Below are 18,205 nucleotides of genomic sequence, written 5' to 3'. Positions count from 1 at the left end.
AAAGGAAAGTTTTACATGTAAAATTTCACATTGAAACAAATGGAGCCTTTAAAAAAAAAAAAAAAAAAAAAAAACTCACTTTATTATGTCCAACACCAGTTATCATATGGAAGTGGTGACTCAACTCTATGTTTAGCAGGTGGTTTAGATTAAGTAGTCATCTTATTTTATTTTCTTCTAAAGGTAAGAAAATACAATTTGGATCCTCTAAAGCCGAGCTGCCCGACAGGACCTTACTGCCAAGACACATCAAGGAGAGAGGTCTATATAATCCAAAGGACCATAAGGTTCAAACCATTCTGCAAGAAATCCATTCTTTCTCCTGGGATTGCATCCCATATCCCTGCATAGTTGATCATTGTACCATATATGCACTATACCAATACAAGATCCTCTAAAGTACTTACCTGTGTATCTCTTCATGTAATTTTCCCATCTCATTACTTCTTTTTCCATCTCTCTTATGTTAGGTAACTTGAAACCACCATCTAGTAGATTCACAAGCCACCTGCATCTCATCTCTGAAGTATATAAGTTTGATACACTTTCTGAGTATCCAATTATTCCCAATTGTGGTATTCTTGGATGAATGCATTCCCTGAATGATCAGTATAATATATAGAGTTAAAACATATATAAACAAGTTAAATCTTAGAAAAGTAAAGGATGAGGGAATGATGATGATGAAGACCTGTAGAGTGGAACTGCTGTGGTTGATGACCCAGTTACTTGTTGTCTAAAAGAAGGTGATGTGAAAATGTTTTTAATCTTTTGATCACCTCTGTATCCAGTTGCAAGGATCACTATATCTGATTGTAGAGAAGAAGAGTCTTTATTAATCACCAACCCATCTTTACAGAAGCTAATTCTTTCTGATTTCTTCAATATGATGCTTCCCTCTCTGACTTTATCATAGAAATTATCTGGCAATGTTGTGAGTAAGCAAGTAGCCATTTGTTGAAAGAAACTATGTTTGGGTATCATTCCATACTTCTTCAAGGGTAGTTTCCATCTGAGGTAGCTTTCCACAAATTTGGAGAAAACCCACCTCTGTAAATTGAGGAGATGATTAATTACATTAATGGAGGAAATCTTTAGCTTTATTGAAGAGAAAATGAAGCATTTAAATTAATGAAGTTAATTACCAGAGGTGAAAGGAGTGTAACCAAGAGACCAAGTAGAAGACCTTCACCTGGCTTATGGATCATAAGCTCAGAGAAACGAGTAAGGTACAGGTGTGCAATATGAACCCCCCATGGAAGGTAATGAGGAAGGTTCCAATGTTCAGTTCTATATACAACCGTACAAGGGTGCTCTGCTCCTGCAATGTTTAAAAAAAATACAGAGAAGCATAAATTTAAGACTGAGCAGTTCTTGTAGAAAACCAGAACCTAAATCAATGCAGAAAAGAATGGAAATCACAAACTACAATCACTCAATGCACATAAGGATTTACGTGGTTCAACAAGATTGCCTACATCCACGATGATAGGAGATTTGTTTCTCTATTAATGGAGAACAGGGTTATACCTGCTCGTCCTCACACATTTGTCAGATTGATTACATAAAAAGAAGCTCTCGCTAAAAATATCTTGTGAAACCCTATACAAACAATTTATTGAGATACCATGTAGCCCTGAAAAAATTTATCCTCAGGGGCAGGATCCGCCATGGACCCACTAGCTCACCGGGGCCAGTAACAAAGATAAACACATAATGTGGGCTGATTTCTCTGGGCCTCGAGGCCTTGGGCCCTTTGACCCCGGATCAGATAGTAAGCCCCGGCACCCCTATCAGCCCAAATCCTCCAATATCATCATTAACCTTAGAAAAAATCCTACTCAAGTTGCCAGCAAAAATGTCAGAGTGGGCCAAGTTCCGACATGGGTACAAGAATTCGAGACACATAACATAATGAAAATCACAAACAACAATCACACAATGCACATAAGGATTTATGACAAGATTATCTACATCCACATCAATGGAGAATAGGGTTACACCAGCTTATCACGTTTCTCAGATTACCTCGTTGCAAATATATAATGAAATCCTATATAGGCAATTTATTGAAATAGACATATATACAGTAGGGAAAAGAATCGCCACGATGCTAGAGGTACTATTTCCTCTCACATGGGTTCTTTATTGTTTTCTCTCTCCTATTTTGATCATGTGGATGATATTGTTCACTGCTCCATATTGGTGTGGCATGTAGATTCCTCCCCACACTGGCGTCATGGGGAAGACTCTGCTTAAACAAAAAAAAACAACAAAGGAAAAAATTTTCTCATGCCAGATCGCCACACTCTCTACAGTTCCTTTTTCTTTTTGACAACACACTCTCTCCTCTTTCCCCATTGATGAAACCGATCAATGCCCGCCCATTGGTGTGGCATAGGAAACCATTCCCACTCCAGCGCATTTGGGAAACCTCCTCTCTACAACAAAATCTTGGGGTGAGGGGTGGTGCTAAAATGTTAATGGGCTAGATATTGGCCACTCAAAACTTTTCTAAACCCTTGATTTAAGTAGCCCAACGCCATCCCCATAACACCCAAACTCCTCTAGATTGCATAATTGACATTGGGCCCTTAGTTCTAAGGAGTTTGTGATATTATTTACCTAAAAAAGAGAGGGTGTACCCAGTGTCTGAGGTTCCCGTTACTTTGACATCTATGGAGGGTCATAATGTATGCAACCTTACCCCTGTTTCACGGAGAGGTTTCTCGACTTGAATCCGAGACCATTAGGTCTCAAGGGAGAAACCTTATCGTTGCACCGATGTCAGCCCTCTTGTGATAGTGTTTACGTTTAGTGCGGATTAACCGGCTCCAATTGATTCATCCTGTCAACTACCCTTAATGGCACCTTGCATGGAGAAAAATTAGGTTTCTCTAGAACATGAAATAGTGTGATAATGTGATTATCTTTCTACAATCTCTTTCAAGTGGAACATTCAATATCAATGAATCTCACCATATATTGTAAATAATACAAGTTTGAAAAGGATAGAATAAAGGATTGTGTTACAAAAACACCATTAAAGTGGATGACTTTTAACTAACTCCAAACCCACTTATAATTAATTGGGAAAATTTCACGGACACCCCCTAGAAGTATCCAATATCTCATAAACTTACCATACTTGGTCAAAAAGGCACATACTACCCTTAGTTTATGAAGATATTTGAACTTAGTCCACTCTGTTAGGCTTTTGGGGTTAAGTTGCTGTTAGTTTTATCACAATGGCCAAATTACCCTTAGAAGGGATAAATGTACCATAATACCCCTTAAGAGTAAAACCCTCTTTTACCAATCTATGGCAGAGAACCGACGTTCTGAAAAGCCTACATCTATCCATCACCAGCAGCATCCAACACCGGAATCCATCATCTTCCCTGTTCTTACCGGTTCTCCTATTTATTGACACTAGCAGAAAAGCATGAGTAAACCAAATGTGAGACCATTTAGGCATTACACCAAGGATCTGAAAGTTTCCGATGCAATTGGTTTGGAAGAAGTGCACTCCCCAACAGAGAAGGAGATCAAGATGATGGGTGATAATAATCTTTCTGAACGGATTGTTCAACCCAATTTATCAATAACGACGAAATGAAACGCAACAGCCGTTACGATCAATTCGAGAACGAAGAAAAGCAGAGAAAGATCAAATATTCCGAACAACAAACAGATCCCAACTTCTAGGGCAACCGAGATCAAAGGATGAAACGGACGTACCTCTGAAGCTCACCGCTTTCCCTTCCTTAATACAACAAACAACAAATTAATTGAAACAAGAAAGCCATAACTTTTGCAGGCAAAAGCTTTTGAAGATAGATATCCTCCAGCGACATAGAGAGAACGAAGAAACGAAGAGGCGAAGATATGAGAAATATAAATACATAACAGATGCGCATTGAAAGAGAGACAAGATGACGTTTTTTATTTTTCTCAATTTCTTTCTCCCCTTTATTCTACAATAGATCGAACAAATGTTGGCATTTATCGGATCCGGTTACTGCAAAACCGTCTTGATGTCAATCCATTGAATGAAGAGAAGTGGATTTCTGGAATGGGAGCCATTCATGAGAGTCTATACCGGAAGTGCCTCTCACTCTGTTTTGATCACACAAGTCATTCATACCTGGGAAAAATCTCCCTCCTGGACATTGATTGTACTTCTTTTCTGGATGTGTTGTGCACTGAGTAAAAATTAATCCATATTGCTGCTTGGTTTTGATCCCCTTCCATATGCTGGATGGGAAATGGGAATATTGGTAGATCAGGTGACTGTTATCAGATTTGGCTGGGGTTAATTAATATACTGGACAAACATGTTTCTTCTATCAAAGGCTTTTAATTCTTGGATGTCCCTATTCTTGCGTCTTCCTCCTTCAGCCCAGCGAAAACGTTGGAAGAGAGAATGGTGTGCCCAGAGTCCTATTTTACCAAGTCAAATTGGTTTATTCAAGAGAGCAAGAGCACCGAATGGACCCACGAATAGCCCTAGTTTCTCAAGCCCTAAACCCAATCCTGCTGTGATGTAACTCACTATACCCAAATCTGAACCTATAACTCGGAGATGGAGAAGGAAAGGGATAGGGAGATGCCGCTGGTAATGGTCGTCGGAGAAGAAATCGTAAGACTTTATTCTCGACAAAGCTGGAAGAAATCGCTAGAGATGAAATCACCAGAGATGAAATCGTCCACGGTGGTTTTGTTCTTCGCGCTTCAATGGGAAGAATCTGGTCTTACCCTAGTAATTTTTCCAAGAGGGTAAAATCGACATTTTCTACTTTGGGTGATACTAAGAGGGTAAAATCAACATTTTATCTTTGGGGGGGGGGGTCACCCTGGTTAACGTCAGGGGGAAGTTTGCTATTTTGACCAAGTATGATAAGTTTCTGAGATATTGGATACTTTTAAGGGGTGTCTGTGAAAATTTCCCTAATTAATTTAATGGTTCTTAAAAGTTGTTTAAGTTAAGAATAGAAAAGAGTTTTCAACATAATTTGAAAGTGAAATACCATTTTGGCATTTTTAAAAACTGTCATTTCTTTGTATGTTTTTTAATATATTTGTGAAATTATAGGGTTTTAACCTCATTCAAAGAAGAAGTGTATCATACTAGAAGGGCAAAAAAGTAAGATCCAGCTCCTCTGCAGTGAGCCCATTGCCTAGGGAGTGCCCAATGGGGCATCCAAGGGCTGGGTTGTGCCGCACACATTCTAATGCGCATCTAGTCAACCATCTGGATGTGTGTGGCACAGCCCAACGGTTGGATGCCCCGTTGGGCACTCCCTGGGCGCTGGGCTCCCTGGAGAGGAGCTCAATCCAAAAAAAGTAGGACTATAATTCTTTTTCACCAATTTTGGTTACAACTAGATTTTCTCAAACTGTTCGATGGGATCCACCCCCGCTCTTATTAGAGGCACTAGGGAATTGTACTGAACAGAGAACCTGAGAGGATAATTTTCCTGTATTCTCTATTTAAGAGGTTGTAGATATGAATGAATTCAATGTTTTCATTCTTTAACATTTTGATAATATATAACCCTGGAAAAATTTTACTCTAGGGTAGGGCCTGCTATGGACCGGTAGCTCGTCGGACCCAGTAACAAGATAAACACATAAGGTGGGCTGATTCATTCGGACCTTGTAACTCAGTTCTTGTACGAGAACCATTCTCATACAGCCTGAGCCGCACAAATGGAATTCAAGAGTGGGACAGTTCAAGGCCATACAAGAATGCTTCTCGTGTGAAAAGCTGAACCAGCCTCGATCCTTTTAAATCAGCTCACTTATGTAACGACAGGATACAAGACATTATACCCCCAACAGTTCCAGTCGTACAGATATGGTGAGTGGCTCACCGTTTGCATTTGCACACTCAGCTGCAATGTCAAGTGCAGATTTCGAGAATCCAATGACAGTGACTCTCTTTCCTTTGATCAATTCAGCGGCGCTTGCATCTTCCATATCTGAGTAGTTCATAGCGTGTAAGATCTTACCATCAAACACCTCTGGCCCTTCATTTGGTGGAAACTTTGGAATGTTTGGTACATCGCTGAATCGTCCAATACAGAGGATCACAAATTCCACTTGATAAATCTGTTATGTTACATATTTTTCCAACCAATTTAAGTATCTCATCAACTAATTAATGCCATAGCCTTAAATTTATTGTAAGAAACTCAAAATTAGTTGAAAAAAAAAAAAGGGTACCTGAGTTGTTCGATCATTTGTTTCAGAAGATATTCCGCTATTTACTTGAACATTCCATTTGCCTCCAGGACCGAAAGCCTCACCTGTGCCGCCCCATAGATCCCAAGCTTGCATTTCTTCCTCAGATGCTCCTTCGTATTCAATGGAGATGACTTTAGAATTGAACTTCACATGGCGAAGTAAATCGAAACGATTAGCATAAGCTTCGATGTAGTCCAAGACCTGATTGTGGTCAGGGAATGAGGTTAGCACGGTAGAAGGCCAGGGGAAATCAGAGAATTGAAATAGCTCTTTGGATGTTTGGAGCTTGGTGGTCTCTATCGTTCGAGTCCAAACCCCACCAACGCTGCTTCCAGCTTCAAAGACTGTCGGACGGAAACCCTTGTCGAGGGCATATTTGCATGCGATAAGGCCACTAATTCCGGCACCGATGATCGCCACTTGCTTCGCCATCTTTGAGGGTCGATACCGAATTGAAGAACCACTTCAGAGTTCCTGTTATGAACCTAGATCTGGAGAGGAAATGATCCGGCAGGTCGGACCAATGATACGTCTCTGTGACTGAAAATTAGAAAATAGACGAAAGAGAGAGGGGACCAAGGAGAAGAAGAAAGAGATAGAAGAAGAAGACGAAGAAGAGACAGAGAATTGAGGGGAGATTGAGAATTCGCTATTCATTCTGTCTTACATGGGCTACTCGCCCTATTTAAACATCTATCCATTTTGCTTGTCCATCTAATATATTTACCCATTTACCCCCTAACATTTTAACCCAACACCATAACCCATCATCTATCTATGATCATAACAGTTCCATTGTGAAATCCTCCATTGTCTGTTTCAAATTTAAAAATGATTTTCGTAAAATAGACAAATGCAAAAAAATCAGTGGATAATGAATATGGTTGGGTCTTGGGTGAGCTTGTCGGTTTCGAATGAGAGGATAACTTTTCTTGGTTTCCATTAATTATATTCCTCACATGGTAATCATCACTGCCAGCCGCTATGTGAAGACTAACTACTCTCAACCTGACTGAGGCAACAACAGGTGAAATGTTTTGTTCAATGAATCTTATAATCACCAATTCATGCATCTACCTACTAAGATAGATTTTGTTGGAATTTTTCAAAATATTGATGTAGACTTTTAGTCCCACGTCGGTTATGAAAGGAAAGCTCATTGAGCTTATATGTGTTAGTAGTTAGTAGTTATTATTATCACATGTAATACTAGAAGAGATTGTACGGTACACTTACGAGCGAGGACGATAACTGTCCGAGCGCATACGCATGTACGTGCATGTGAGCACGTACGCGTGTACGTGCACGTGAGCGCGTACGCATGTACGTGCACGTGAGCGCGTACACGTGTGCATGCACGCGAGCGCGTACACGTGTGCGTGCGCGTGCGTGAGACGCAATGTGATGCTTTGATGGCAGTATGTCGTCTTAATCTTTTCGGAATCGACAGTGTCTGATCAAAGGGTGCTTAGGATCGATCCGACCGTTGGATCGGTGGCTGATCAAAGAGGGAGTGCAACCCTTGGTTTAACATTGACCCCAAGAGTTGCAGCCCACACGAACAGCCAAGGGAGCCCAGCTCAATAGTCATGACCTGTCAGGTCAAGCCATATGAGCCAAAAAAAAAATCTCTGATAGCTTCACAGTGTTACTGTCTCTGCAACTAGTAACAGTTCGCCTGATTTATCTTGGGAGGCAGGTTTGCTGCAACCCTTTGCAGGATTAGGAGGGTACAAATACTGTCTTAAGGACAAAACTATTTCGTTCGACTCAAGCCATCTTTCTGTCCTCTCCTTTTTGTTACAGATTTCTAACAGACTTCAATGATTGACCTCAAACCCAAGATAGGAGTGATCTTATAGTGAGTAAACCCAGACGCCATGAAAAGCTTTTCCCATTCTTTCTATGTTCTCTCTCTCTTCCAGTGCTCAAAATCATCATTTCCATATCAAGGAAGAGCTGTGTTTCTGTTGACTTATTCTCTACCTTCCTGTCATACACCACCATGTCTATGATAATCACCTTCCCTGAGTTTCTCCCTCCCTCCCCACTAGAGATTGCCTCTTTGCATCCCTTCAATATTTTATATTTTGATGCATTCCTCATCATTCCAGTCATGCAAAATCCACTGTCAAGTGAAAGCTCATATAAAGTTACAATTGGTTTATTAAGGTTCCTACTGGTTGCAAGGAAAAAAAAAAAGTGAAATTAAATCAAAACTAAAATGAAACACAGGTGAAATTAAACTTCAAAGCACTCTAAATATGTTTTGAAATTGGATACATCATTATTATGTATTTATTAACGGGAGCTGGGGGATCCAGCCCAACAAAAACAGGGGGGTTTGGGTCATTTCACAGCCCCCCCCCCCCCCCCGCATTGAAATGACCAAACTCCCCTGTTTTTGCTGGGCTGGATCCTCTAGCTCCTGCCATGATCGGAGAAGAGCCAGGTCCCATTATTATGCAAGATAATTATCACAAAAATTTTCACTTTAGTATTGATTTGATTTCATTTCTCTTCCTTTTATTTCCCTTACAATCAAATACTAAAATTTTCCTCCACCCACAGAGGACGGTTTACACATCATTCTAAGGTTCACAAACCCCTCACAGGGTTTTAGTATATTCTAAAATACCCTCCCAATATCCATTCCCGTCCTCTCATGCCCTTCGGTGAATGGGATCAGCATGGGTGGAGGGAAACTCAGTCCTTTTATATATATATGAAAAAAGAGGGTTTTTACTTGCCTTGAGAAGAACTAGGGTGACATACTTGTGGCATTATCCTTAAGAAGAAGCCTTGAAGAGGGTTTGAGCACGTACATTTCCTTCTTCTTATTGTTGTTGATATTCGAAGACTTTTCGAACTGCGAAGAAATCAGAGTGTACCAATAAACGCATAAGACGGAACATAGACACGGTCTTCGCCTTTGGGATGGCAAGCTTTATGACAATCTCAAAGAGGGTAATGGGTTGGTGATGGTTGTGGACAATGTCTGGTATGCCTAGCTGAACTGCACATCCAAGTGACATGGAGTTTATGAAGGCTAATATATGATTCCACACATGTGGTTGAGCATGGAACTCCTCTACACTCTCTTTCTCAATGAGATCCATTGATTTGCTCCAAGAATTCCCAGCTCTTACATCTCTGTATATAAGAGTTCGAATTCGGTCCTTTGAAGTTGAAAAAAAAAATCCATTCTTGATGGTTGAAAATTTTGTTTGTTAATGTTAAATCGTCTTAAATCAGCTTGAATCAAGCTAGAGGTATTTGAAGTTGATTGTGACGCTTCTCACGCAGCCATTGGGGGTGGAGCTTAGCCAAGAATGTAGACCAATTGTTTTTTACAACAAGAAATTGAATTGTATTGACCTAATAACATTTAAAATGACTAGAGGTGCAAGTTTGGCCCTGTCGGCCCTGGCCCGCCCTGAGCCCGAACAGGGTCTGGGCTGAGATATTTGGCCCTGAGGGCAGGTCAGGGCTAGAAACTTCTGGCCCTGAGTTAGGGTCGGGGTAGGGTTAAGGCCTCGAGCTAAGCTTGGCCTGGCCCGGCCCGACCCTGATTTAAGTTATACTATAAAATATATATTGATATAATTTATACATTATGAATTTTAAATTTCACCCACATTTTTTTATATAATATACTATATATGAAGACAATAAGTGTTATAATATAATTTATTATATTGTTATTTTATGTAAAATTAATAAGTTCTTCCCAGCCCATTCCAACCCATGCATTTCTTTTCCCCTCCCCATGATCAGGGCCAATTAGGGTCGGCCCGACCCGACCCTGAGGGCGGGTCAGGGTTGGATTTTTCTAGCCCTGAGTCAGGGTCGGGTCGGGCTTGGGCCCAGCTAAGGGGACTTTGGGTTGGGCTAGGGTTCTATAAAGCCCGGCCCAACCCGACCCTATTGCAGCCCTAAAAATGACCATAAGCGCTGAATTGGATTGGCTGGAATCACCACTACACGGATATCAGATTGATCAAGAATCGATATCGACCTCAATTAATCGATACCATACACCCCAAATCGACGCCTAAAAGCACAAGCAAGATTCACCCAACCCACGACAGGTAAAGGGACAAAAGGATTTTCTTAATTGGTAGATGTTAGCTTTTCTTCTGTGAGTAAGATAGGTCAGAAAGGGAGACCGTGCCGTGCGGCTGCAGCTGCGGTTGTGCCTATGCCCGTGCCCTGTGCCATTGCATGGGATATATGCTTGTTGTGTGCTTGTGTGTGTAAAGCGTGATTGGGGGATAAGAGTGTAAACACTTAACCAGGATTTGATCATGAATCGGGATTAGATCGGTCACATCGATCTTATTTATTATCGGTATCATGTTGCCCGATACATTGTGTGTGATTGATACTGATGTGGTGGATGATTGATAATGAACCGTATCACCCCGATACAATTTAAAATTGATTTATCGTGGGTGATTGATACTGATGTGGATGCCATCTGAAAGGTTGGAACCCATTCTCATATATTTAGAACGTGAATCAAACTGTTTGAATCGACTTGATATGGACTGATATGATTGATTCATGTTGATATGTATATCATCATAACTAATACAATAATACCAAAAGCTAAAACCTTGCCATACTGATTTTGATGAAAATTGGTTTCAAGACTTTTTTTTTTTTTTTTTTTAAAGGATGGATATTTTTCGCTAAATCAGCTTATCATACGATTTTTTAGGAATTATATTAGTTTTTATTTCCCTTTCTGTGATCTTTTTTGATTTAGTTATGAAGTTTGAAACTCCTTCCTAAGATCGAATTATTTTTTTCTTGGCATGTTTTAATGTCCAAAGAGTAAACGATCTTCTCTTATGTAAATCTTGGGTGCAATCCTCTTTCTGTCCCTTACGTAATAACGTTAGGAATTGATAATCCACTCCTTAGTACAATGCCCTTTTGCATCTGTTTACTAGTGATTTTCTCTTCTTCGAACAGATACCCAGCTTTTTAGTGGATCAAACTTGAGAGACTGGATCTTTTTCTTAACCACGATAGGTTAGAATTGTCAAAACTAAAGGGATTTTCCATTGCATTGGACATCTCTTGGTTGAAAATTTTAGAAAACTAGAAACAGACTTATTTTTCATTTTATTTGACCAAATCTTCGAACTCTAATGTCTTCCTGGAGGAAAGTGCAATCGGGCTTTAGACGTCTCAATCATTGAATGCAACTTGACCGGTTTTGATCTTCCATTGAGGCCCTTTTCACCTTATTTTTACGCCATTACTGATGATGCCTGGTTTAATATTAGCTCTTTCAAAGGTGGTCGGGGTTCTTTTGTAATGTTCAGGGGCTTTTTTGGTAGCCAACTATAAATCATTGTTCGATAGTTCTTCTACTACGCCAGAGGCTAAGGCTGTTCGCGATGCAGTCACTCTTGCTAGTAGTCTTCAACCTCCTCATTTGCAACTTTGTTCAGAATTACCTCCTTGTTATCCTTACACTTTAGGGGTTGAATTCTTGCTTTAATTGAGAGTTGCAATTAGAAGATGATGATAATTTTTGGTGCTTTGTAATAGTTTTTCTTTTGTTTCTTTTCTACATGATTGTTAGAGGAGCTCATCTACTTGTTAAAGGAGTTTCTACGTTTGCCTTGTCTCGTTTTTTGTGGTCTTAACTACCCCCATCCTGGTAAATCTTCCATCTGGATAGATTTTCTCTACTATCGATTTCATTTAATAAAATTTTTCATTATTTGACCAAAAAAAAAAACTAAAACCTTAATCCTATCTAGGGATGTAAATGAATAGCCGAAATCCGTTTCTGTATCCGTTTAGCACTATCCGAATCCATCCAAAAGTTAAACGAATACGGATATTGATAGGCTATAGCTATCCGAAAAGCTATATTTACATGTAAATGGATAAAATATCCGATCTGTATACGTGTCCGTATTCGTTTAGCACTATCCGAATCCGTCCGAAAGCTAATCGAATGCGGATGCAGATATAGCACTATCCGAATCGTATCCGATCCGTTTACATCCCTAATCCTATCCTGGTTTTATTGGTCTTTTTTTGTTTTTTTCTTTCCAAAACCTAATGTTTATACCACTTAAGTAAATGTGGCGATGAGTTGAGCGATGGAGGCATTTAAAGCCCTACTGAAATTACAGGGGGTTGTCGAGGATAGTGGTTTTCATTTGTTTACTTTTCCATTCATGTGATCCTTCTCACAAGGAATCAGCCAATCAGGGTTTTATAAGTCAGAAGCGGATTGAATTGCAGGATTTTAAAAATCAGAATCAGATTGAATTGGTTGATTCTGATCTGAATCGGCCATGACCGATTCCAATTCCCTTGCGATTCGAATTGGTCTCTTCATTTATCTTTTTTTAAGATCTGGCTGATTCTGGACCTGGTAACTTTTGTACCAATTATGGTCTATTCCGATCCAAATCTGAACCCCATTGGGAGATGGATTCCAAAATTTAAAACCCTAATCGAGATCCTTTTATCATATACGTACATGTTACACCAATGCACCAAGAAGTGACAAGTCATGAACCATTACACCAATGAAGTATCTTTATATACATGGATACATTAGGGGTGTCAATTCTAGACCCGGCCCAGGAGACCCAACCAACCCACCCGACTAAAGTCTGGTCTGGTCTGGCCCATTTTCAAGCCCAAAAAATGGTTTTGATTTGGTTTGATTCAACTCCATATTCGGTTCTATATTCGTTTGTCTATTCGGTTTTGATCCAGTTTTTTCTTCGATTTAGATCCTATTTTACGTGTTTGGAATAACAAAACCCTTGTTTGTTAGGATCATATGTTCCATCAAACCTTTTCCAAATATTAAAAAAGAATAAAATTATTTGCTTAAAAAATGGGTAATTCAGTTCGATTCGAACTAACAGTTTCGGCCTTGAAATCAAAACCAAACCAAAAAATGATTCAAGATTTTGTAACCAGAAACGAATCAATTTGTTTTGATTTGATTTTAAACGTCCTAAATTAATGTTATGGTCTTAACCCAACAAAAATAGGTTCATTCTCGATCAGACTCAAAATTGGTACCTTCAATTGACAACAAAATCACAACCCAAACCATTTAATAAAGGTTCGATTCTAGCAATTCTACCTTTCATAATTTGAACCGAAACAGAACCAAATACAAACCACCACCACCACCCTTAAATTCTAATATCAGAACTGGAATCCAAGGTTACAATCAAATACAAACAACCACCACCACCACCACCACCACCCTCGATCCCTAATAGGAAAGGTAAACGCTGAACTGGTGAAGAGTCTCCACCCCATCCGTCGTGTGATCATTGCTGGATTGCAGGGTCTGTATATTTGCATACCCTTTCGCGTTCTCATACTTCCCTGTCCCTCCAACCACGGCTACCTGAGACTCCGTAGCTACCGTCCGGTGAACCCCAAAGAAACTAATTGTGTCATCGGGCGCTTGAGCACCGCCGTGAAACAGTGCCGTAAGAGCCATGGTATGGCTAGTCCCGTCTACCGAGCTAGCCAAGTAGAACCCTTGTGCCTTCCCTACCACCGATGACCCCAAATCCTGACCGTCGGTCAGTTCATCATCGACGACCGTGATTGTACCGAACATGAGCTCCTGAAGTGTGGCTCCTGTGGGCAGCTGCCCTGCATCCACGAAAGGAAGCTTGTTTCCACCGTTAACGGCATTGTTGTTGCCGCTGTTGGCGATCACGGTGGTGCTTGATGCACCACCGCCGAGCCCGGCCAGGTATGGAATGTTATTGTTGTTGAGGACACCGTTGATGTTGTTACCGTTGTTAAGGAGTGGAATCCCACCGTTGATTGGGAGGACCGCAGTGTTGGGTCTGGAAAAGGGTAGTTGACTGTTGACTCCCATGTTTGCAACGATCCCAGCCACCACCCGACCCGATGGTTGTGACCCACCTAGGATATCGTGCATGAAGAATGACAATGCCGGATTCGCTGTGGTGGGTCCACCTTGTTGTGTGGTAGTGGGACCCACTACAGGTGCCAAGTTGGCGACAGGTGTTGTCACCACACTGGAGGATACAGGAGGGATAGCCACGGCAGGTGTTGCTGCTGTGGTTGAATCAGCAGGGGCTGGAAGTGTGGCAATTGGTGCGAAAGCAGGCGCTGTCGCTGTCACGGGAGTAATGGATGAAACTGGAGCAACGGTAGGCGGCGCCGCTAGTGGTATGGCTGTTGGAACCACCACATTAGGAAGTGGTGATGTGGCATCCGCCACGAGGATTCGAGCTGAGTTGGCACATCCGATACTAGTGAGGGCAATGATGAAGAAGTAGAGTGTGGACTTCAGAGTGGTGGAGATGGTTGAGGGACGCTTGGTGGCCATTTGAGAACAGAAAAGAGAAAGAAGAGAGAAATCGAGTGCTTGGAATGGAATGAAGGAAGAGATCACCGGAGATGGTACATTTATAGGTTATAGAGAGGTGCAACTTAATTACTATAAGGGTTTGATAGTTAGTTGTTTAATGTTTATTGGAAGTGGAGAGGATAAAAGATAGAGTGAGTGGAGCTAATGGAGTTGTTTAATTAGTCGGAATGTTCTTAATTAATTGTAGTTGGACAGTTGTTTTTGGTGGGGAGAAACTGAACCATTTACACAAAGAGAGAGAGGGGTGGTTGGTTGGTCTGATAACAAGAATACCCAATTCATATTACCTGTGAAATCAGCAAGGCTATCATCACCCCTTAAGGGGAAAGGATAAAAATCACAACAAAGCCAGCATTAAAAAAAAATTATGGAGTTGGGATTTGGGACATACTTAGCATAATTTGCGAATAATTCGACAAAAATGTGAATAGCATGTACGACAAAATGGTCATATTCTATTTCTTGGTTTCAGATATTTCATTCTCATACTTTGTGCATCTTATGCATTTTATTTGAATGAAATTGTATTTACCAAAAATAAATAAACACAAACAAAAAAATTGAATTGATTTAAAAAATACAAAAAAAAAATTTTGTGATTTTCTAGAAAGATAGTAAATATTCAATTCAAAAGCTTGAATTATTCTCTTGATATTCTCCCTTGTAGTCAGGATGAGACAGATGACTAGAGAAAATCTGCTATGATACCATGTGAATATCCAACCCAAAGTCTCGAACTTTTGACTGCAAGGATTCAAGGGTATATGAGGGGACATAAGTTCTCAAAGATCACTAATGTGAGACTATTCTCTCAAGAGTTATGAATAGTTCATATAAAAGAAAACCAATTTAATAGCTAAATAAACATAAAGAGAAAACCAACTAGGAGGTGAACAAAATGGTTGGGATGGGCAGTAAATTTTGGCATCTAGACAATCCAAAGGCTGCTCTTCCAACATTCAAAAAGATGAAAACAACTATCCTGGTGACTCAACAATTGGTTGCTTGTGTTTTTCCTTTACATATAAGAGGAGATTCAACAAAGAAAAGATTAAAATAGGGTCGTGATTGGGCCACCCAGTGAGGTCCTAGCTAGATCATTAGGTTGTAAATGAATAGCCGAAATTCGTTTTCATATTCGTGTCCGTATTCGTTTAGTACTATCCAAATCCGTCCAAAAGCTAAATCGATGCGGATACAGATAGGCTATAGCTATTTGAAAAGCTATATTTACATGTAAACGGATAAAATATCCGATCCGTATCCATGTAGCACTATCCAAATCCGTCTGATAGCTAATCGGATGCGGATGTGGATATAGCACTATCCGAGCCGAATCCGATCCGTTTACAGCCGTGTAGATCATCACTTAACAATGTTATATAAGTGAAGGGCATGTAGAAGCATTTATGAGTGAGTAAACATTTTATTACTACATGAAGTTCCCTTAATTAGATACATTCTTTGGACATTAAGTTGGGTGGGTGAGCTGTTTTTCCACAAAAATATGAGCTATATATTTTCATATATAGCTGGCAATTGTTTCGGCATAAAATTTTATCTGGAAAGAAAATTGTCACATGTATAAAAGTTTTTTAATGTTTGTTTTTTTGATGGAAACAAACATTGGAAAACTTTTCAACATTTAAAATTTTACATTTATGAAGTAAAATTTACCGTGAAAAATTTTCTAGGTAAAATTTTATGCCGAAACAAACGGAGCTATAGGTTCTACCTTTGTTGGTACTTTTCATGAAAAGAATTTCCATTTTTGTTGTTCTTTGTCTATCCGATACTCTCATGTCAAAAAATTACTTGCTATTGTGATTTCATAATTGTCATATAGGTCTGGTTTTCAACTATAGTCTGTGTATGTACACATCCATCCTTTGTCTTGTAAGGAGGAAAAAATGTTATTACAAAAGTAGGGTTTTCTTTCTTGTCACTATGTTTAATGAAGTATAATATTTCACTATTTGCTACATCGTAGTATATGAGTTAGTCCATGTTATACAGACCAGACAAGCATCTCATATGCTCATTGATACAATTTTAGCTTAAAACGAGTAGATGAAGTATCTAAAATTATAAAAGATGTCATTTTGTATTTTATATTCGTCTTCATTTGATTACATTTTGGTAATTTTACTAAAACTTTGAAATAGAGTTTGAGCAACTTTCCTTGTTTAATTTGGACTAAAATTTAGTTATTGAAATGTATGTGAAGTCCTCTATCACATGAACAAACCCAGGTACTGTCAAGTGTTAAATAGTGATATGTTATACTTCACTAGGCATAGTAATGCCTAAAAAGACTTCATATGAGATACATTTCTTGTAAACATAGAACCAAGGGTCAACTAGCTAGCATAGTTATCAAAGTTGGGTCTTCAAATGATGAGTTTATCATTTGTTGTCCCCCAAATTTGTGGATTATGTTTGCTAGAGAAAACATGATTGTTTAGCTCTTAACACAAAATATGGCATACTTCTAAGTTTATAAAAGGATCTCTGATACGATGAAGTTCTATTTTTGGGAAAAATCAAAGAATCTGTGTTGTCACAGTCTCATGGATTCCTCCTGATCACGCTCTTCTCTAGCAACCCCTATCACCCAAGGAGTGTCCAATGAGTATTCAACGGCTGGGCTTACTGGACCCACGCCAGGATGTGTGCCTGCTACATGCATCTCGGTGCATGCCCAGCCATTGAATGCCTCACTGGGCATACCTTGAGTGATGTCTCCCCCAAGTGCATTATAGTTTTATGGAAGAAACATTCTTGTTGAAGAGCATGGCTCCCACACTGCTAAGGGTGTCAAATGGGACGGTTCCCAGTATTTGGGATGGGTCTATACCGATACCGGTACCAAAGGTGCCAGTCCCAATACCGTCCCATTTAGTTAACGAGACCAAACCTAGCTCCCAGTCCCAATTATCAATGGGACGGGATGGTACCGGTTCCTAAACGGTTCTAAGCTTGGTAGGAAAAGGGAGAAGAACTTTAATGGTTTCTGATGAGATGGTTTAATTTGTAGTGTTGTGTATCTTTTCACTATTATGAGATCTAAGGCATTCCTTACTTTTGAAAGTAATTTAGAATACGAAACCATGATGAATTGAATTTCATTGTTTTACTTCTTCAAATCGCATATAAGCTTCTCAAAACGACTGACTAAGAATTAATAAGGATGAAATAAACTAGTCCATATAAAGGTTTAGTACTTTCACAAAACACATTTATGGAAATAGAAATTGAAGGAGCTGAAACTTCCATAAGATAAAATGTCACCAAAATACATCAAACTCCAGCAATAAAACTTGAACGAAAGAACATGAAATATACCCTTTGAAAGGGAATTAATAGTTCTATTCCCATTCGGTACCTAACTGATATTTTGGTACTGGTCCCATTGGGAATCCCGTCCCGTCAAATTTAGGTTACTCTGGTAAGGACCCTGGCCTTTATAGTTGCTTGGTCTTGGAATTGATCCTATCATTCTCTTTTGGGTAGAGGGGAGTGAAGAAATTAAAAAAAAACATT

General features: G+C 39.6%; 2 protein-coding genes across 2 annotated transcripts; both read right to left on the bottom strand.

Moving 5' to 3' along the window:
- Window positions 1–241: 241 nt before the first annotated feature.
- Window positions 242–17,752, bottom strand: LOC122653283 (probable flavin-containing monooxygenase 1). Its single transcript, XM_043847258.1, has 6 exons — window positions 17,745–17,752; window positions 6,229–6,681; window positions 5,877–6,114; window positions 1,146–1,321; window positions 692–1,050; window positions 242–598 (listed from the first exon to the last, which is right to left on the bottom strand). Exons 2-6 carry the CDS (start codon window positions 6,679–6,681, stop codon window positions 250–252), a joined length of 1,575 nt encoding a protein of 524 aa, XP_043703193.1. The 5' UTR covers window positions 17,745–17,752; the 3' UTR covers window positions 242–249.
- LOC122650392 (dirigent protein 9-like) lies at window positions 13,520–14,620 on the bottom strand. Its single transcript, XM_043843810.1, has one exon. It carries the CDS (start codon window positions 14,618–14,620, stop codon window positions 13,520–13,522), a length of 1,101 nt encoding a protein of 366 aa, XP_043699745.1.
- Window positions 17,753–18,205: the final 453 nt, after the last annotated feature.

This window comes from Telopea speciosissima, chromosome 2, assembly GCF_018873765.1.
Source record: "Telopea speciosissima isolate NSW1024214 ecotype Mountain lineage chromosome 2, Tspe_v1, whole genome shotgun sequence".
NCBI lineage: Eukaryota > Viridiplantae > Streptophyta > Magnoliopsida > Proteales > Proteaceae > Telopea > Telopea speciosissima.
Note: the sequence above shows the minus strand (reverse complement) of the source record. Positions and strands in the feature narration are given on the sequence as shown.

Coding starts and splice junctions, on each gene's coding strand:
- LOC122653283 (XM_043847258.1), bottom strand. CDS start 6,681: ATGGCGAAGCAAGTGGCGATCATCGGTGCCGGAATTAGTGGCCTTATC. Junction 6,115..6,228: donor CAAATGATCGAACAACTCAG/GTACCCTTTTTT, acceptor GTAACATAACAG/ATTTATCAAGTGGAATTTGT. Junction 1,051..1,145: donor TTACACTCCTTTCACCTCTG/GTAATTAACTTC, acceptor CTCAATTTACAG/AGGTGGGTTTTCTCCAAATT.
- LOC122650392 (XM_043843810.1), bottom strand. CDS start 14,620: ATGGCCACCAAGCGTCCCTCAACCATCTCCACCACTCTGAAGTCCACA.